This window comes from Letharia columbiana (genome assembly GCF_014066305.1).
Source record: "Letharia columbiana isolate WasteWater2 chromosome Unknown Sc0000037_s0, whole genome shotgun sequence".
Classification (NCBI taxonomy): Eukaryota; Fungi; Ascomycota; class Lecanoromycetes; order Lecanorales; family Parmeliaceae; genus Letharia; species Letharia columbiana.
The window spans coordinates 199,985-221,152 of record NW_023501081.1 but is presented as its reverse complement, the minus strand read 5'-3'; the positions used below and the strand labels follow the sequence as shown (position 1 = coordinate 221,152).

At 47.1% G+C, this 21,168-nt stretch overlaps 4 protein-coding genes across 4 annotated transcripts; 2 read left to right on the top strand and 2 right to left on the bottom strand.

Moving 5' to 3' along the window:
* Positions 1–1,019: 1,019 nt before the first annotated feature.
* On the bottom strand, positions 1,020–6,572 carry HO173_009119 (uncharacterized protein; the record flags this gene model as incomplete). Its single annotated transcript, XM_037311012.1, has 1 exon — positions 1,020–6,572. The coding sequence occupies one exon, from the start codon at positions 6,570–6,572 to the stop codon at positions 1,020–1,022; it is 5,553 nt and encodes a 1,850-aa protein (XP_037162106.1).
* A 4,611-nt stretch (positions 6,573–11,183) lies between these two features.
* HO173_009118 (uncharacterized protein) lies at positions 11,184–13,261 on the top strand (the record flags this gene model as incomplete). The annotated part of the gene is made up of 6 exons (XM_037311011.1): positions 11,184–11,187; positions 11,267–12,029; positions 12,081–12,334; positions 12,394–13,063; positions 13,115–13,168; positions 13,219–13,261. 6 exons carry the CDS (start codon positions 11,184–11,186, stop codon positions 13,259–13,261), a joined length of 1,788 nt encoding a protein of 595 aa, XP_037162105.1.
* Positions 13,262–14,184: 923 nt separating this feature from the next.
* On the bottom strand, positions 14,185–15,264 carry HO173_009117 (uncharacterized protein; the record flags this gene model as incomplete). The annotated part of the gene is made up of 5 exons (XM_037311010.1): positions 14,185–14,469; positions 14,528–14,758; positions 14,821–14,889; positions 14,958–15,065; positions 15,145–15,264. The coding sequence occupies 5 exons, from the start codon at positions 15,262–15,264 to the stop codon at positions 14,185–14,187; spliced, it is 813 nt and encodes a 270-aa protein (XP_037162104.1).
* A 1,451-nt stretch (positions 15,265–16,715) lies between these two features.
* On the top strand, positions 16,716–20,330 carry HO173_009116 (uncharacterized protein; the record flags this gene model as incomplete). Its single annotated transcript, XM_037311009.1, has 1 exon — positions 16,716–20,330. The coding sequence occupies one exon, from the start codon at positions 16,716–16,718 to the stop codon at positions 20,328–20,330; it is 3,615 nt and encodes a 1,204-aa protein (XP_037162103.1).
* Positions 20,331–21,168: the final 838 nt, after the last annotated feature.

Sequence of the window (21,168 nt, the reverse complement as noted above, 5' to 3'; positions counted from 1 at the left end):
GATGAGTTGCAGCGTCGAAGAAGATAAGCCTTCGCAATGAGTGCAAGAGAAGATGAAGATTCTCAGTCCGCTCCAATGGGTAGGTTGAAGGGGCAGCAGGTCCTCAAGTGACTGTACTGGCTAGGAGGTGTACCTGCTACTGGACGAGGTGGATGCTGCAGGCCACAATGCAGGCACCAAGAGCTATGCAATGAGAACCGCGGACTGGACTTCCCACCGTCGACATTGACCTTGTGGCTGTCAAATAGCACGGTAGCTTGGGTTTGTATACTCTGGCGGACACACCTTCGAAGTTGAGGCAGCGTAATTCAGCCATGGCTGAAGGCGAGGTCGAGCACGATGCCATGGTCCCGCTGTTGGCCATTCGAAATACTCAGTCCGGCGTTGCAGCGATACCTCTATCTTAGGACCTTCTCGGCAAGTAGACCCGATCACCATTCTTTCTGTCGCTGGTAGAGTAAGAGGACTCTAGGGGCGATGATCCTACGGCAGCACCGATGCCGACCATATATTCGAGGTTGATGCCGGTTGGCTAATCTTTCCTCAAAGGTAAACACCGAGGATGGGAAGGGTCGATCGGAAGATGAGCACAGCTCAGCCCTAATCCTAGCCCTAAACATAGGGGGTATGACGGAATCGGCTCGGCAATATAATGTTCCGGCCCCCCAAAAATGTAGAGTCTGAGTACTGAGGCTAATTTCTATGCGACTTTTTGACTCGTGGATAGCATTGTTCGATCTTCTATGGCTGTATCAAGGGATGAGCTTTGGCTTTGGTATTAGCCTAGATTTTACCACGGTTGTGTTGGCGTCCGCTGGAACAATCCTCCCATTTGCTCCCGCGGATTGCAAAAATTTCTTTTGGGGGCATCATCAAACTAGGAAAAGCTATACAACTGCGAGATCTCGGGATTCGAGATAGCCAGCGTCAATTTCCACCTCAGGACTCCTTCGGCAATTCTTCCATCAACCACGTAGTATAGTAACACCTCCGTTGAGAGAGAGACTGAACCAAGGGTTTCAACCAGAAGCACCGCTTGCTGTTCCACCATCCTGGTTACCTTCCTCTTCAATAATTTTCGTCTTCATCTGCGGCTTTTTCTCCCCCCTTTCCACCTTCTTATCCTTCGACATCAAGCTTCCCGGTAGCGCCAACGTTGGTATGCTACTCTCATTGAATGGCGTTTCTGGCCCTTTCCACGGCGTCTTTGCGCCCATAAACGGCGTACTGGGGACCGATGTCGAAACTTTACGCAGAACCTCTGTGTAAAACGTCTCCAATGCCTCTACATCCGTGCAAAAAGTCTCAAAGTCCTTCTGGATGGCTTCAGGTGTTGTAAATGCCGTCGCAGCTCCAGACCGCGTGAAGCCAGTTGAACTTGTTGCGGCAGCAATCGTTTTCGGAGCTTTGCTAGCCCCTACCGTGGCGGGCGGTATGTTCAATGTGGGATGGACAGAAGGAGAATTGTATGGGGAGGAATGTGGAGAAGGCGGATGTTTGTTACGGTGGGGGCTGGAGCGGAAGATGCCCATGCTACGATCTTGTCCAGCGTCTCCCGGAATTTCCGATTTGGCTGCATCCTGATAGGATGAGTCGGATGCATTACGATTGTTGTACAACCTATTCGCTAGGAGCAAGAAGTCGCCGTCGTCCGTGATCTGTGCAATGATCGTGCCTGAGCGATGAATGTATTGCGGGTAGCGATAATCAGGCTTGCCCCACGAATATGTGACATTGACGTCTGCTGGAAAGTCAGAGGCGGCCTCGAAGTCAAGTACAAAGCTGAATCGTTTCAAGATCGCTATTTGGTAGAGGTGCTTCTCAGGTCGAGGTTGAGGAAAGAAGGTGGTGGTGTCGGCGAAGAAGCTTTGTGGCTGTCTTGAGGGTGGTTGTTGTGCGAGTTTCACTAGATAAGGTGCTCGAAATGGATGCATGCTGCTGATTGAACAAGCTTCTCCGAGTGGTACTTCTACGAGACGTAGACCGAATCTGTCGACGGATGTCGCCCAAGAGATGACGGCATCTTGGATGAGCTTTGGCGTTGTATTCATCCACTCGACTCGAATATGATAGCAATTGTCGGGATTGTGCAGTCTATCGTAGTGCAGGTTGATCAATTCCGGTCTGTATGATCGCTTACGATGGTCCACATCATATAGTAACGATTTGCTGAGTGCGACACCTAGATGTTTCTTCTTTCCGGTGGGCGCGACTGGGTCTGCATCTGAGTTTGAAATACTCGTTGAGCTTGCGCGAGAGCGGCTCGTCGTAGGGAGCTCTTTAGGAGCGTCTTCCGACATCGGAGTGGAGGGCACAGATACTTTGCCTCGTCCGAACCAACCTCGAGACTCTGGTCGAGGCGCACGATACTGATCCGCAATTTGATAGAAGTAGTTCCCGTCGCGAAAGTTATGGCGTTGTTCAACATGCTGGAACATGCCGCTCTTCATGAGCTCATTACCAAGCTCAACAGCTTCATCTCGGGTATCCACATCTCTGAAGTTCTGAAGCAGCCATGTGGTCAATTCGAAGCCAATGAAACAGTTGTAATGGAGCCTCAAATGCCATCTTCGATCCAGCATGCGAACCCCTTTCTCAGTCTGTATCGTTTCGGCAAGAGACGCAATGTTGAGGTTTGAACGCTGGTACAGGTCAGACTCGGGCAGCAATTGCACTGGTCTCCCGGTGGCATCCCCTTCCGCAACATTCTCTAGCTCGGCAGCAACGATGGCGGAAGAATTCCTTGTTTGGTACAAGATGTCCAAAGGGTTTGTATCTTTGCGGTTTCGCAAATGCATGTGGAAGCGGCGCTCCTCTGGAGGAATGTATCGAAACTTCTGCCATACTTGGCTAAGCTTCCTGATTCCCTCTAGCCTAATCTCTTCTTCGTTATCCTCATTCATGATGCGCAGCGGACGGCGCGTGTTCGAAGGAGGATCTACCGGGATCAGTACGAATCGAGCGCGCCACGGCCGTAGGATCTCCACAAAATCTTTCGCTTGAGGTCTCTCATGGCCAAAGATGAAGTTGTCAATCATCTTCCAGTCAAAGTTCCCGCGCTGTGGACCCATGGATATATCCTGGACGTCATAAGTTTTGGCCAGCATAGAACAAATGGCAGGTCTATACAGCATAGACTCAGCCTCGGCGTTTTTGCTTGCAACAGCACCGTGACGAATGAGCTGGGTGACTTCGACCTCGTTTTCGCCGGACCGTTTCAGCTTCTGAATACTGCTACCTCGTGACAGAAAAATCACAGCGCCAATCTCAGCCAGCACTTGCCCATCGAAGATGTTGAGAGACTGCGAGGCAGGCACCTCCGTACTCTCCGCAACGCGTGGACCCACAACAATTTGGAAGCCGCGTGAAATGCGGAAGCCGAGCATTTCGGTGATCAGCGATCGAGGCATCTCTGATAGATCCGCATTCTCTGGGATTTCGACTTTGTAATCGCTCTTTTGATACTCCCCCGTAAGCTGCTCGGCGGAAGGGAACTCCTCCGTGGTGAGTGGGACCGCAGCAGGAGAGCACAGAGATTTCCACTTGATCTGTGAGGTTGGTAGAGGACGTGGGAAAATGTGCTGCCATCTCCCAAGCCGACTTGCCACTGCTGTCTTTGTCTTCGAAGGATTGGAGGGGTTCAACATCGTTAACCAAGGGGCCAGTGTGGTACCAGGCGACAGGATTGCTGGTAGCGTGGGAGAATCGTCGATGCGCTCATAGTCTGACGTAGATCTCGTGGAGTCCTCTTCCCGAAGGTCTTGCAATGCTTTAAGTCTGTCAGTTGGTTGACCGGCTGCCTTATGCTCATGAATATTTCGGGCACCTGTGCTCTTGTATCCGCCTTCGTTGCTCACACGTATGGCGGTCGGCTTTCTGATTGGGATTGGTCTTGAAGTCTGCTGCGGCTCAGAGTCGGAGGATTGTGGCAAGTCTTGATCTTTTGGAGTGGCTTCGGGAGGATTAGAGCTACTGCCCGAGGTCGTGCTGATGTGCGCCTTTCTTGGCAGCTTCATTGAGGGGGGGTTATGCTTGATCGGGAATGGTGACTTGAAGCCTTGACTTATGAGAGACGTGGGAACGTTGTAGCCGGCAGATTGTTCAGTGCTCGTAGTTGCAATCGCCTTTGCTCTGGCGAAATCGAACCCTTGAGGCCCAAAATTGATCTGACGCGGTTTCGTATTCAGAGTAGGACGAGCTTTTTGTTTGCTGCTTCCAGAGTTAGCATCGTTTCCTTTCCCGCCCGCTTTCTTCCGCAATGCACGGCGCTCCAGCGTTGCTCCACTGGGGAGGCTTTCTTCATCAGAGCTATGCTTGGGCCTGCCAATAGAACCCTGACGGGTGCCAGCGGAAGTGCCAAGCAAAGACGGACTGTAATGGTGACTCATGGATATGTTCCGTGTAGATATTGCCTTTCGAGCTCTTTTTCTCGCCACCAGAGGATGGCGAAAGAGCAAGTCATCATATTCATTCATCCACTGGAACATGGGACTGATACTTTTTTGATTGCCGGATCGACCAGACACAATGGAAGAGGAGAGCTTCGGTGTACGACCGCCCGATCTATCACTCTGCGAACCAAAGACTTCGGAGGTTGGATGTACGCTCGCCGGTCTTGGGGATCCAAAAACGCTTGTAGAGGATAGAATTCTGGATTGACTGACAGAGGAGCTGAAACTCTGAGATAGGGTTGGGATCGAGATGTCGCTAATGGCGTTTTCCATGACGCCCATCATTTGCAATTCGTACATTTTCACTCTCGGTACGAAAGTCTTATGCCTCGGTGCATCGAAACTTGACTTGTTCTTCGCTTTAATCGGAGCGGCGATTGCCCTGAGGTCCTCGTCCAATGGTGCGGTCCAGAATGAAATGTCGACCCAGTGTGGGATGCCATAGCTCCACGGGTGCCCGGATGATCCGCCCAGTGTTTCCTTTATCTGATGTGGCCGCTCATGCGTCACTGACGACGTCAGTGTTGTCACTTGACCCGCGCCGCCTGAAAAACTTCCTGTTGGTGTATCTTGGTCTTCGGTGACGTGAGGTGTCCGTCCAGCAGTTAAATCACTCAACTCGGAACGAGGCGGTCGATACTTGAACAAAGGCACAGAATGTAGTGGCATCTTCGACAAGCAGACCAGATCGATACCAATACCATTATCAATTAGGCTTTCGCTGGTGGCAACCAAGAGGCCGTAGTCCACTTCGAACAGACCCGCGCTCGGGGTCAACACTACAATAGAGACCCCAGTCCTTACAAGATCACGGTCAATGTAATCGGAGGAGAATTGGGATGATGCTAGATTTATTGCTTCAAGAACATTCCCGTGCGTCGCCGCAGACGGACGGCCAGCGATTACATGACTAGGTAGATTAGCCAATGCCGAAGAGATGTCCGCCCCGAGTGGTAAGTGATCTCCCGCATCAGGCTTCCGGATGGAAATGTCTCGAAGGAATACCTTGTACTCTCTTTTTAATTGATTAAGGATGTCAGCCCATTCTCCGCTTGCCATATCACTGGCTACGACTCGGTAGAAGTCTTTCGCGTCACTATTATCTCCATTATCTCGTTTGTGTAGTCTTTCTTGGCTGAGGTCTGCGTTGGTTGAGTTGATAGCCGGCCTATCTTCGTATATCATCCTCGTGAATAGTACTATGCTCACGAGATGCTTGACTTTCAGTTGTTGCCATCTCCCAAAGAGCTCAGGAAGGAAGCCATTGATGACTTTGTCGAACATAATCTCTCCAGTACCATCGGCATCAAAATCCCACATTTCTTTCGACATCTGGACGAATAAAACATATCGAGCAGACTCGCTGCGGAAGATGGGTTTGGTGGATGCATGGAAAAAAGCAGACGGCACTTTCCGGCCCTTCACAAATATCGTTTTAATGCTAGCTTTGATGCTCTCCATGAAAACGATCCTTTGACCTCTGAAGATGCAGCGGTTAGCCAACTCGGCGGAGACCAGGCGCCACATGTCCCCACGGGCAAGGTATTGATCTCGAAAGACGATCTCCACATGGGAAGCGTAGCAGGATGCCTCATCCGCTGTTGACACTAACACCTGGCTCCCTTTCTCAAAGCCGGATGCATGTCCGATTCGACGCGAAATCGAAATCTGCACATTTGGCTGTTTCAAGAGCATCTCCTCACTGATAGGTTTTACACTGAAAATGTGATGCCGACCCAAGTCCACATTCTCTGGTTGGACATCCGCAGCAGCAGTAGGCTTTTGCATGGTATTCTGTGGCTTCCCACCATGGATGATGGTCTCAACATTCCCCTTCAAAGCTGTCAGCTGCATCAAAGTCCCGGCCTTCACCTCGTTACCGTGGAAAAGCGCCGAATTTATGACGACGTCTTCCGTGGACAAATTCTCATCGTGTACTGATAGGCTACACAACAGCCGCACTGAGACTCCAGATTCCGCTTTCGGGGCTGTGGATCCTATATGTGCTCCAGGCGCAGTATCATCTGCATGGCCTGCGCCATGAAATGTGGTGGAGCTACCCGTGCTCATGTGTCGAAGATGTGAGGCACGGAGCGGACGAGAAAGATCCTGGTTTGCCATATTCTGTAACCGTTGAATGAAAATGGGTTTGATGATTCCCTTATCACGGCGGCTGCTCTAGCAAGATGAAATGTCTCATGGTCAGGCGACCTCGTTTCACAGTAGTTACAGGAGTGTGCAACTTGGGCAACTAGACCCATGCCACTTCAAACCGAAACGAGACCGTTTTGTAGGGCAACCGCGTACCCCGTTTGCCTCGCACGTCGCAAGATCACCTAGGTAGATAGGATAGCCGTTGGACCCTGCATTATCGCCTTGCATGGGAGAGTCACATCCGAATGTCACGCTGTCCTTGATAGGCTCATCAACAACAACCCGGCATTGCTGCGGCAACATGCCAGCAAACGCGCGGAAAAGAAAATCGTGATGGTGTGAGGGATATGTCGTGAGTCTGTGCCGCAGTAAGCTGCGCGACAACAGTGATGGTGGTGATATCAGGAGAAGGTCGTCTGTGTAACCTCATAGAGTCCCGATCGTCGGCAGATTGTTATGGAAGAATACCTATGCTTCCTCGGAAGCATACGGTATTGGCGGGCGGCAGCGCACGGAGACCCCCAAGGGACTGTGCGAGAATACCAGGTATCAGGGAGACTTGTAGAAGTTTGAGAAGTGGTAGGTGATGAAGATCCTTAGAGTACTTCAGTGAATCCCATGACGCTGCATATTTCATCAACCATCATAGACATTTGATGCATTTTCCAAGCTCACCTTCTCGCTCTCTTACAAGTACAGTACTCTACTCTTATTCATCCTTACAGTATTCAGCACTACGTACGGAGGGAAAAACCGCAAGCCAAATCGGCATCTGATAAATATCAAATATTTGAATATCCTAATATCACTATTTTACTAAAGCACGTCAATGCTATAAACGAGGTATATATATAAAAGTATATATAACGATATATACGCGTAAGGACATACAGCTATATATAAAGAGTATATTTACGAATACGACGTTAATACAAACGATTAATCTATAAAAAAAGAATCTAAGACTTATATATATATAAAGTTCTTAATATAGCTATAAGAGTAATCCTCTCATATTCTCTATATTAAAATATTTATAAAAAAGCTAAGCATTAATATAATAACGATATAGACTTAAATACTATTTTAACGAAGCAATATTATAACTAATTATTACTATTATTACTAAGATCTCTGCTTTACTATTAATTATCTATAGAAATAAGCTATATTAAAGAATTTAATTTTAAAAGTCTTAGAAATACACATTATATATAAGTAATATATAAAATTTAAAAACCTTAATTATTACCGAGGTTAAGAGTATTATTATAACGCTATAAAAGAGATGCTAAATTATAAGAAAACATTTATATTAGCTATTAAAAAGAACTTTATTAAAAAATCACGATACTTAAAAAAAAATTTGACCCAAAGATTACAAAAACCTACGAAAGCTATAATAAAACCGAATTAATTCTTTATAATATTAAGACAGACTAAGAGGATAAAAAGATAATTAAAGTAAAAAATAGTATAATCTAAATTGAAAAAAAGGCGTATAACGGTAACCAAAAAATCTTTATTAAATCTACTATGCGATATCGTTTCGTAGATATTATAAAGTTTATATTTTAAAATTATTTCTTATATAATAAGAAGAGGTCGTATTATATTTAAAAAGTCGAAACTATAGCTAAAAAGAAAGAATATACCGCGAATCCGCTTAAATTAATAATACTCAAAAGCTGAGATTAAAGAAGCTTAGGAATTTAAGACCGATATACGACGAATAGATTTACAGAATCTTTCTGATAAGAAACTCGAGTAAAAGTTTACTACTAAGATTAAGAAAGTTATTATTAAGAAAAGAAGAAGAGAATTAATAATATCGCTATTAGAAAAAGGATATACGTTTATATTTCTTATACTTCTCCTTCTTATTAGATATAAATTCTTATTTTAAAGCTTCTAAAATTCGCTTAAAAGTATAAATAAAAGCGACTTAATATAATAGTTATAAAAGATAAGATCTAATCTATATATTAAAGTATTAGAAAGTAATTTATATATTAATAAATATTATTTAAATAATCTAATACGATAACTCTTCGAATCTTAATATAATCGAGCTTTATTAATTATAGATAAAGCGTTAAATTACTAAAAAGATATATTAAGAACTCGTAAAGATATCGAGAAATAATACTATATTGCTAAAATTATAAGCTTATATAAAAGAGGATTTAGAAGTAAATAAAGCGAATATCGAGATATATTACGAAGGTTATTTATCTTAAAAGCGATAATAAGTATAGAAAGATTATAAAAGAGATAATATATAGCTCTATAACCTATAGAGCGAGTAAATAAGTATATATATAGCTATATAAAGCATCGTTACTAGAAAAATAAAGCTATTTAAAAAAGATTAGATTTATTAAAATATTAAGCATGCTAAGAGATTTACGTATGTATAGAACTTTAATATTACTCCGTACGGAGGTCGACACTAAAAGTCTAAATATGTCAAAAAGGGTTTAGGTAAGGCTAAGTCTGATATACTTCAAATTTCATAAATAGCATTATTATTCTTTATTTTAATAAGTATTAGTACTCTATATAATAGCGACGTAGTATATATATATAAAGTATATATATACGAAGTATAAATATCAAGTATATATATAATAGCGATATTAATAAATATATAATAGTAATAATAGTAATAATATTAAAGTATTAATTATAGCGTAAAGAAATAAAAAGAGTATAAAGACTTTTAATATATAAGTCTTTTTATATAATATAATAAATAGAAATCTCTTACTATTCCTATTTTAATTATATTTTATTAATATATTTAATATTTAAAGTATTAATTATATAATAAAACTCGAATCTAAGTATTTACTAAGTCTTATTAACTATAATTATAATTAAAACGTTATATTACTCGAAAAGATATATTAAGAACTTATAAGAAAGTCGAAAGATAATAACTATACTATTAAAATTATAAGCTATTTAAAGAGAATTTAGAAGTAAATATATCTGTAAATCTAAAAAGTTTCTTCCCATAATTCCGCCGGGTTCGCATTATAAGTACGATTTAGTACGATTTAGTCTATTAAGTAGACTTTATCTATATTTAACTCTTTCGCTAGTTTAATAACTATCTTAACTCTTTCGTCAATTCTATCAATTTAGTAACTTCAAAAAAATTTGCAACTTCAAAATTTTACGTAATATACTCTAATATACTCTACTAGTAAGTATTATTCTATATATATATAGTATTAATATATATCATTATTAATATATATATTATTATACGCTATATTAAAGCATTATCCACGCGACTAATTTTATTAAATCATTTAATTCCGTAGCCAAATTTGAGTTAATATTGATACTGTCGTTATAGAACCTTGCCGTCGCAACGTCGATCATTAAAACTTTCTTTTTCGTGCGTATTGCTACTAAACTGATAGAACTGGCGGAAAAGATTAGGATAGTTACTAAACCGGCGGAATTTTGGTTGATTTTTAAGATAATTGCTAAACCGGCGGAATTTTGGCTGATTTTGAGATAGTTACTGAACCGGCGGAATTCTTAATTTCAGCCCTATTCGCAAGATCAGCAATTGAAATTTAGTAGGAACTTTCAGATTTGCAGATGTAGAGTAAATATCGAGATATATTACGGAGATAATACGTCTTAAAGATAATAATAAGTATAGAAAGATCGTAGAAGATAATATACGATTATACGACTCCGAGCGAGTTAATAAGTATATACGCAATTATATAAAGCATTATCGTTAAATAAATGTAACTATATAGAAAGTCCAAGAATGCCAAGAGTGCCAAGTATTTTAGCGCTGTCCAGGACTTTTGATGCCGACCTCCGTATAGGTGACGAGTAATCTTATTTTCGGGAAAGCTTACTTTACTTTACCTTACTTTACTCTAGCCGACTCGTGTCCGGGAATTCACTCTTCAGTAAGGTACTAGTAAAGTACAGTAAAGTACAGTAAAGTATAGTAAAGTACAGTAGTACGGAGAAGTGCCTGAGAGCCTAAGCTTGAGCCTTAAATCTGCGCTGTGACGACCCTGATTCCCGACAACATTATTTGCCACTCGCTCACAAACAAATCAAACAATCAAGGCAGCCTGTAACGAAGTAAGGCCTTCTTGGCACCCTTGGCTCTTGGCGATTCCTATTGCCTTGCTGGCGAGGCAAAGCCTTCCCCTTTCCTTTCCTTTCACGCTTCATCAACTTCATCACTCTCTCTCACCAGCCCAGTCTTCTTTTGCGCTTCCGGTGCTGAAGCATTCTTCTTACCAAGCGCAACTTCTTACTTCTTACATCTCGCTTCAATATCAGCCCTAAACCCCAGCTGCCAGAGACCGACGGATCCGGAACCTTGTTGTCTTCGCAGCCACATATTCCCCATCTCAAGGCTGTGTGCCTGCGGCCCAGCTGACGACCACCCGTCTAGAGAAACGTAAGGCTACCAAAATCCCCTCACCTCATACTTGTCAATACTGATCTTGCGCCCCACCAGAATCATAACAACCTTCCCAACGCTCTCTCGCGCTTCAGCACATTGACTCCCACCGTCCACTCCAGGTTATGCGTAAGTGCCACTGCCAAGCCCCAGACTCGCTGAACAATGGCTGGCAATGTCTGATCTATACTGATGCTTCACAACCCAGACAAATATCGCGCAGCTGCCAAACAAGCAGCCTGGTATAGCGAGGAAGATGGTCCTACAAATTACAACCCCTTTGGCAAAACCAGAACACGAACCAAGGATCCAAATCAAGCGGACGAGGAGAACACATTGCGACCTCCTCCTACAAATCGCTCGGAGAGCCAGCTCACTCCTTCCATCGAGCTCCAGCGAAGATCACAGAATGTAAACGCACTTCAGCCGCCCAAACATGCAGAAACAATGCCCTCTTCTTTCCAGTCTTCTTCTGGAAAGTCGCCTGTGGGAGGTGCATCTGCAGTGAAAGATTTTAGTCGAGACCACGAGCCGAGTCAGGATTCTGGGACAACAGAGAGTTCTACCGTGGTCGATTCAGAAGCCAAGTCCGATGAGAAAGATGGAAAGCCAAGACGGAGATTCACAAAGAGATTTCCGTTCGTGAGCAGACCCAAGGAAGAGGAGGACGGGGAGAAAGCTGAGGAAGTGAAGAAGACGCGAACACGCTCGGGGATGTGGGCGAAAGAAACGCAGACTTTCACAGTTGCATCTCAACTGAAGGCTACTCTATTCAACTCCTGGATCAATGTCTTGTTGGTTTTCGTTCCCATCGGCATCGCCGTCAATTTCGCAAACGTTCCCAAGGTCGGAGTCTTCGTGATCAACTTTATTGCCATCATCCCTCTTGCCGCTATGCTGAGCTATGCAACGGAGGAGATCGCTCTACGGACTGGGGAGACGATTGGGGGTTTGTTGAATGCAACATTCGGGTAAGAAATTACACAATCGGTCATACACAGCCGTCACTGATTGAACAATAGCAATGCTGTCGAATTGATTGTGTCCATTATTGCGTTAATCAAGGGCGAAGTGGATATTGTGCAGGAATCCCTGATCGGCAGCATGTTGTCGAATCTTCTCCTCGTCATGGGAATGTGCTTTTTCTTCGGAGGCATCAATCGTGTCGAGCAGCATTTCAACATCACAGTTGCGCAGACAGCTTCAAGCTTGCTATCTCTAGCTGTTGGGAGCTTGATCATTCCTGCGGCTTTTCAGGCGTGGGCGGATGGGCTTCGTAAGTTCCCATCACGGAGCTGGTCCGTCTATTTGCTAACACCCTGTTTCCAATCAAAGAGTCTCTGAAATCAGAGAGAATTACCCAGCTTTCGCGCGGAACCGCCATCCTACTCCTACTGGTTTACGCAGCCTATCTCTTCTTCCAGCTGAAGACTCACGCGTCAATGTATAACGCACCCAGCACAAAGGTCGAAAAGCGGCGGACCAGAGTAGAGGAAGGGGACTCCATTAGAGGATTGGCCAACATAGGCGCGGGTATCTCGGCTTCTATGGGCGGGTCAGCCACCCAGGAGACGCCAATGCGAGAACCAGAAGAGAAAGAACTTCCTCAATTGAGCAAATGGGTGGCTCTTTTCACCCTTGCCGCTTCGACTGCGCTTGTCGCCATCTGCGCCGAATTCATGGTTGATAGCATCAATGCCATCACTCAGGGTGGGCAGGTCTCCAGAACCTTTGTGGGGCTGATCCTCCTTCCCATCGTGGGGAACGCAGCGGAGCACGCAACAGCAGTGACGGTAGCTTGCAAAGATAAGATGGACCTAGCCATCGGAGTCGCGATCGGATCAAGCATGCAGATCGCTCTACTTGTCATTCCTTTCACCGTGGTTTTGGGCTGGATCATGGGTAATGCAAACATGAACCTTGCCTTCGATGGCTTCCAGATTGCCGTGCTTTTTGTTGCTGTTTTGCTGGTCAACTACCTCATTCAGGATGGAAAATCACATTGGTCAGTCTTCGAGTTTGATCTGTCCAATTCAGTCTTCTGACAAGGTCATAGGCTCGAGGGCGTCCTTCTCCAGGTGTTGTATATGATCATTGCTCTAGCAGCCTGGTAAGCCTTTTCACTTCCTCTGCCTTGCAATATTCACTAAAGTCAACAAGGTTTTATCCTGCCGACGACCCAAACACTCTCAATACCAGATGAGATCAGCTTGGACGAGAAGGTGTGCACTACAACGACACAATGCACTGGGATGGCATCATATTGTAGTTGCGGCTGCTCAGACTTGGGGCGTTTCTGTTGATATAAGGCCAGCTAGCACAATCCTGACCGCGCGGTCGCTTCGAGGCGTGTTGGACGCGAAATCACCTGCTCTGATGTTGCCACATCGCCGCAGCTCAATAGTCTTGAGAAGCAAACTTCTCTGACAGCCTCTCTCTCCTCTCCTCGGTCAAATGGTTTCCATTTGAGCACCTTTGATGCACCACTCAACGTGCTCCAGGCCAGGACTTGTGCGAGCCTTTCGAGTGGTTCTTCTATTCTTGACACCATCGCACACTCACCCCATGTGCTGCACGCAGATTCGCAAGGGGTGGTAACAAAGCCGCAAAGTAATCCATGGGGCGGCGAGCTTCTCTGCGGCCTTTAACACACAAGAAGGCCTTACGGCGCGTGGCGTACGGCGCAGATCATCATGGTTAGCTCTTTGGCGAGACGATTGTGGTCGATAAACGAGGCGTGTCTGCCGGTCTTGTATAAAATATATCCCTACAAGTTATGGGATGGGACTTTTCGGAATTAGAAGATAGATACAACTTGCGAAGATCATGGAAAGGGTGAAACAAGAGAACGAGAGTTGATTCTAGGATTAATCCACTGTGGGTAGACTTGTACTAGTATGTGAGTCCAACCTGCCCTAACATCCCACGGGAAGAGTTCTCGAAATCTGTTGAGCCGGAAAATTGGGACAGAAATGGAAGAGTCTGCAACCTGCCCACGGTCCGAAAGGCCCAGTCCATTTCCACACACCAATCCCAAAGCCCATTCTCATTCTATCATTCCATGTCGTAACGGTGGAGCGGGACCCGGGCCACAATCCTTGGCAGCGGCCATGTGCTCACGTGGCCTTACACTTCGTACTTAGGTCCCATCATGTTCTTCCCATCCCCTTTCGTGACCTTGAGCGCCTTCAAATCGATCCCGTCGATGACGCGCGCGTTGACCGGCAGTTTCCCCACCATAGACTCCAACTCTTTCCCTCCGGGATGCTCGAACTGGTTCATGATCGGGACACCACATGTCGAACAGAAAGCGTGCCCGCCCACTTTACGCCCGAATCGGTAGACGGTGAGATGGTCTCCGCCCCGGAGCTCGACGTCTTTTTCGGAGGGGTAGACCCAGAGGTCGGCGTTCTGTTCGCCGTTATGGACCCGTTCATGATCACGACGGTTGGGGAATGAGGGGACGTACCCGGGAGCAAATGCTGCAGTTGCACGACAGCACTCCGATGTCCTCGAGCGCTTCGCTCCGGAGATCGTACGAGACCTTGCCGCAGTGGCAACTCCCTCGGTAGCACTTGGTGGATCCGTTGAGATCCGATTCCTCCGGACCGTTCGGAGGTGTATAGTGTGGCTCGAGACCGGCACCGTCGTACGGCTTGATTTCCAGTTTTTCTTCATCAAAGTCTCGGAATGTGCGGACCTGCCGTCTTTGTCAATCCTCGGGTTCGAAATTTTTATCCGATGGAAATGGTCCCTTCTCACATTGACAGCAATGGATGGACCTTCGACGTGTCTCTGGCCCATCACTGGCGTTCCACAATTCGGACAGAACTTGATTGCATTAGCGTTTGATATCAAGAATCCAAATTCGATGTGGAGCGTGAGCACTGCAGCCGCACCTTGTGGGACATGGTCTTCTTTCCAAACTGATAGTCCTTCAATGTACCGTCACCCTTTTCCACTACGAACAGATCATTGGACGAGGGCAAGGCCCAGAGGTAGCCTTTCTGTACCGGCCTTCAATCAGCACGCCATTCTACCATTCACGACAAGCCAAAAAAATGGAACATGGAAAAATGAAAAGACCTTTGAACAAATGCTACAATTGCACGCCAAGACCTGTTTCAGCTCGGGGAGCCGGACGGAGAACTTGAAAGCGCCGCAGTGACAATTGCCATGATAGGTCTCAAGTCCCTGTTCTGCCATGTTTGGAATCTGTTCTCTGCGTCCACGGCTTTTGCTATATGATTTATTCTGTCAAGAATACGTTGATGCAACCCTTATATTAATAATCAAGCGAATCGCTGGAGCCTGAAGTGAGTCATTCCTCCAATCCTCACCGCTCGTTAGCGTGAGCCGTGCAGGACGGAAAACTCTATATTTCTTGGCATTGAGAAGAACATGGCGCACCCGTTTTTATACAAGGCAGAGTACGAGTAAAGCAATATAAGAGATGCATGTTTTGATGATGATCCGAAACTTGGATCGTGAAATGTTTTCAAATCACTGAATCGGATTGGGTAGTGCGGAAGCTGTCATTTGTTGAGGGTTGTAAAAGCTGAATGCTAGAATGTTGCCATCGTTTAATAAGAAAGTTGTCGCAAAAGTCGTGTATAATTGAGAGAAGCTCATGATTCTACCTGTAAATCCGCAAGGCGAACTGTTAGGAAAAGTGGCAAATTTAAGACCTCTCTTATTTTCACGTTTTTGCATAATATTTGAATGTTCATATTCGAAAAACGTACTTTTAAGGCTAATCTGCCCTTACACAAGTGAGTTCTTTGATAGAGCGAGGACACCAATAGATTAACCGATATTCGGCTAAGTGAAGGATTTATTGGTGTCCTCGCTCTATCAAAAACTCACTTCGGACAGCACGGTATGTGCACGACGACAAGAGCCAATGATGTTCTCACAACTCATTTTGACTGCCTGACGTTAGCCGCCATCCCTCCATTTCGTCAAGAAAGACTGTCGTTGTGCCATTACTGAATACCGGGAGCAATTGGTCTCGAATAGAAAATTGGAAAGACGGACGACGAGCCTGTGCGCAAGGAACAGAACAGAACAGGATACGATCGTAATGTTATCAGTTGAATCATCTGCGAGCAGTAGCGACACTGGAAAACTGGCACATACGAAATTCCTTGAGCGTACAAATCACAAATCAGAGCCCTTGGACCATAACGAAACACCGTAGGGGTGAGCGGAGATAAGTTGTTCCTTACCGCTCCTCCCGGGGTAGAGTACGGTAAAAAGGGGCGGGATTTTCTCAATGCCAAGACTTCCAAACGCTAGGAGCGAGGGGAGTAACAGCTGCCGAGAATCGGGTCATCAGGGCGTCAGGTTGCAGCAACTACTCCGACAATCCTTCACCGCTTATTTCTGTGCGACTGCACCACAATTCATTCTCAGCAGCCATTCTGTCCTTACTGTCTACCCTCTTCATCTCCTTCCGTACTATCACAGCGACTTCATTAATTCGAAGCATTCAGCACACCTCTGCAAGCTCGAGCGTTCAGTCAATGCATCGCAAAGAGCGGACCTCGGCGGATAATATCGAGCTTCATGACATGGCCTGCGCGGGGATGCGAGACTTGCCAGTGTGGTCACATTATTCATAACAACCCGGGATAACACATTAATACCGAAAAATCATGTTCTTGCAGTCTTCTGTCTCCGGTCTCAGACAGCTCTTCTCCACCGCGCCCTCACCCCACACCCCGAGAGGCCAACGTCAGTTGGAGTCGGTCACTGAAGAAGCGCATACCTACGACCTACTCTACCCCGAAGGCGAGGCATTACGGCAAGGACAACACTATGCCTATCCTCTCAGGCAAGGGGATCCTTCAACCTCTGCCGCCGTAGCAAATAGCTCAGATGATCGAGGTGGTTTGGATATACAGAGTCCTCGAGACGTCCGAATCATTATAGCTCAGGATGCAAACGCTCTCTCATCACAGCCTCGGGTCCTCTACGACTCCCACCCTCCACCACCAATACCTCAAGCGCGCAATGCTACATTTCCAGAAGCGTCTAAAAATGGCCCTCGAAAGGGTGGCTCTTTCACAGGAGGAGAGAGAAGCAATGAGAACGTGAAAGAGTCACACACCGCTCCACATACTCGACAGTCTTCTTTCTCCCAAACAGCGCAGTCTATATTCACGTCACCAACATCGCCCCTCTCCCCCGTGAGTGAGCTTGGTAGCCTGTTCAGCAACGCTGGAAGACGCAATCATACTCAGCGGCCTGCGACCAGTGATGGCGAGACTGCGCAGAGCAAGATTGCGAGAAAAGTCCGAGAAGAGACGGATGCTTTGCTGGATTGCATGTTTGGCGCTACAGGGTTCCCGTCTATTTCCAGCACGAAGCTCCATGTCGGACCACCCAAAGCACTGGACGTCGAGAGTGATAAGAATACAAATCTAGCGGCAAGAGACGTGTCATTTTCGGGTGCGTTCCCAAAAAGGAGGACTCCTCTGACTCGATCAACGACAGCTGCAGACCTTCAATCGTTATCGACCACGGCCGAGTCTCGAGATGCAGATCCACAGCCTCCGCGTCCTACCAGCTCTTCAATACTGATCACTCGACTTTTCTCTATCGACCCTAAGGAATCCGCCCATCACACTCAAGGACCTGACGAGCCAGCGAAATCAGTCCGCGGTCAGCCACGTCATGAAAGCGATGACGTCGCAGCTCACCGTAGAACCAAAGCGAAGCAGCTGAAGACTCCAACATATGCGGTAGCTGTCCTTCTTCAAATGCCAATACATAGGCAACGGCCACCTACCCCGTCTATGCAATACCTCTCCCCACAAAGGTCGAGTCCCATGGGCTTCGCTGCGATCAATACTCATTCGTGGCCACGGGATGGCGCTCAGGTCACTGGCATCGCCTTCGACTCCAACCGCGACATTGAATATGTCATTGCCCACTGGACTATTTTGATTCGAGCTCTGTCTTCTCTGGAAATTGTCGCTCGTTGCAAAATCAGCGATGCATTAGTGAGGCAGGAACTCCCGTACTTGGAAATGCTGTTCACTGAGAAGTCAAAGGCTTCCGAGCCAGGACCAGGCATCAAGCCGAGTATGCTGAAGCCGCCAACGCAGCGAACGTTGCAGCTTCCTGCTGGGGCATTGCAACAATGCTCAATAGTCCAGAATTTCACTGATTTGATTGGGAAACGGATAGGTCTTGCTTTGAAGACTCGCAGAGTTGTTGCAGGCCAGCCCAGATGGGGTATCTGGAGAGAGGAGGGTCGTTTGGTCGGGGCCTGCGTTGGAGGGCGAGATCAGAACTTCTTTCTCTTCAACTTGCTCACCGCCTTCCTTGGATCTCACACCGAGTGGTTGGAGTCTCTGGGCCCGAGTCGATACAGACGTCGACACGCAAAGCATTCGAATGACGTCAACGGTGAAGTCAGCGCGATACAACATCGTACCGTCATAGTGTCGCAAGACAAAATGACCGCCCGCCGACTGATATTCTTGCTGTCTGCGTTCCTGCCCGGCATTCACAGGAGGCTCACTGCCGATGGGCAGAATCAGTCTAATCAGTCCGATGCGAGCTGGTCAAACGCTGGATACTCTCAGTCTCCCCCTTCAGGCGTACTGATGCAACGAAGACAGTCCTTGCGTAGGACGATGAACAGAAGGAATGGGGAAAACCCTCCCGCCGTCAGCGCCACGTCCCATGCAAGATCTGTCAGTTTCTCTGGATCAGATGTGACACCAGGTGATGATGCCGTGGCTGAGGGCCTGAGTATCCAACATCGAAGCCGAAGAACGTCGGATGCGCGGTCGATCAGGAGCGCTCTACCTATATCGTCCAATGCCTCAGCGACACGGAAAAGCAGCACAACCACGACTGCGACCGTGACACCCGAAGCTGTAATCGATCCTACCGTCATCCCCGCCACTCACTTTTCAAGTTATTCAACAGACCCTCGAATTGGCACTACAGCAGAGCCAAGACCAGAAAGCAGTGGAACCTGTGCCTCCCTGTCGTTGAAGCGTACTCTATCCCGGTCGGAAAGCAATGAGCATGGCAACGCAAGCTCTGATTCTCAGTCAGGAAGTCGATGGGGCAGTGTGATCAGTGGATTCTGGAGTGGTCGGCGTGCTTCATCTACCGAGGACAGTGATCTCTTGGCTTCATCCCAGGAGGGTCTTGGGATCTCAGGGGTGCCCAATGAGCTACACAGTCAAGGTTCAATGAGCAAGCTGGCTCAGATGGTGGAGGAGATCGATACGAATGGCAAAGCTCAGCGTCCATTAGAAAGCAACACCGCAACACCTCCAAGCCCTGCTAGCGCAAGGCGTTTGTACTTTACGAGCGGGATAGTCGATAAGGCTTCGCCCCCGAAGAACATACCGGAAAAACGAAGCCTTGATCGCTTTCCTCTCAAGCTTTCGATCGATCAAGACGATGGCGTGGTTGACGTGGACTTGCCCCCAAATTTCCCGTACTCTTCTTCTTTCCCATCTATCATGAGCTCTCCTCCGGGTGCCCCTACCGCCGCCAGCAGCTTCAACGACCGTCAGTCATTGCATGGGCGAACCTCTGCTCACGATTCTTCACACAGAGGCGCGGAATCAGCCGTCGATGTTGCTGGCTGGTTGCGGAGGTACCACCAGGACTTTGCACTTCAAGCAGTCCGTCCTTATGACACCCTCAAGGAGGACGTGAAGCGTTCAATGAGAACCGAGCCGACGCCCGCTATTGCCACTCCCCCAATGAGTGAAGCTGGTGATGCGGCTAGTGAATGGACGGAGATTTGCACAACGCTAATTGCAGACACGACCAATTTCACCGTCACTCGGCTTTGTCTCCGACGAAAGAATGCAACATCACCTCATCATCAAGCCAATGCGTTGCTGGAGAGTAGCACCATCGGCGATGCCTCAGAGGAAGAAATTGTAGAAGAGCCAATCATGGACATGGACCCTACCCTCATTGACGCCGTCGAGCGTGTTCTTGCTCAAAGCGGTCAGTCGTCCCGCGCTGCGTCTCGACCTCCATCGCCGTCCCGCCATACTCCCAACGAAGATATCCCTGGATTGGAGATTCATCGAAGCGAATGCAAGAAGATGGTTTTGGGTGCCCTAGAGCAAGTGGCCAAAAGCGTCAGTGCCGAGCTGTCTACCCGATCCCGCGTTGAGAAGAATGTTGGGGGATCGCACAGAGGAAGAGAGAATTTGCCCGCGGACAGTACTCTGAGAGAGGGAGTGCGAAAGTGGCTGAATGAGGTGGGAAGGGAAGGGGCATGACTTGAGAGCTTCTATTTTCAATGTGGCGGCCTATGCGAGTGAGCGTATGGGACATACTTTATTTCAACATTGCATCACTTATGGCATGGTGGCTGCTCTTTTATGCTGCGATTTAGCGGGTCATTGGAAGTGATACCCCTTTGACGATTTTCCTTTTCTTTTGTTAGATACCCCAGGGCAGGGAAGCTTCATAGAAACGATACGGACAACAACACAGCATGCATTTTGCAAATGAAGACACCACGCTGGGACCATTTGGTGCTTTTTAATCAGCAGTTCTGCCCGATGTTTGATGATGTCCTCTTTTCCTTAGACCTTTGAATTTTGCCCAATACAGAAGGGAGTACCCACACCCCCTGACTGTACCGACCCCGGACCAATCAACAGCACAACGGCCTACGGGAAACGTGTCGGCGAAAGAACACGGCCTCGCTACCGGGGAAGAGCGCCACCAACACCTCCTCCGTGCCCATTCCGGAAAAGACGGTGGGATGTGCGGGTGCCTGGATTTGTTCCTTAGATGTATTCACTTCGTCTCCGGAATAATCTTCGTTGGAACAGCATGTCACCCTTGTGCTTTCGCAACATGTTGAGACATTGGAGGAATTGGACCCCCCCAGCCCCGGCCCCGGCCCCTTTTTCCCTTTTCTTTGATCGGTCGCTCTTTCTGAACGAACGTATCGGATGGGAACGAGCCCTTGTGGCCGGCAAAGATCAGGTCGAGAACGGCTCGCTTTGATTCGATGCGATGCGATTCGAAGCGACGCTTGGCGTTTCTGTCTGTAGAGTAGTTGTTGCGGTGGGAAATTGTTCAAGTGAGATGTTGTGCTAATGGGAA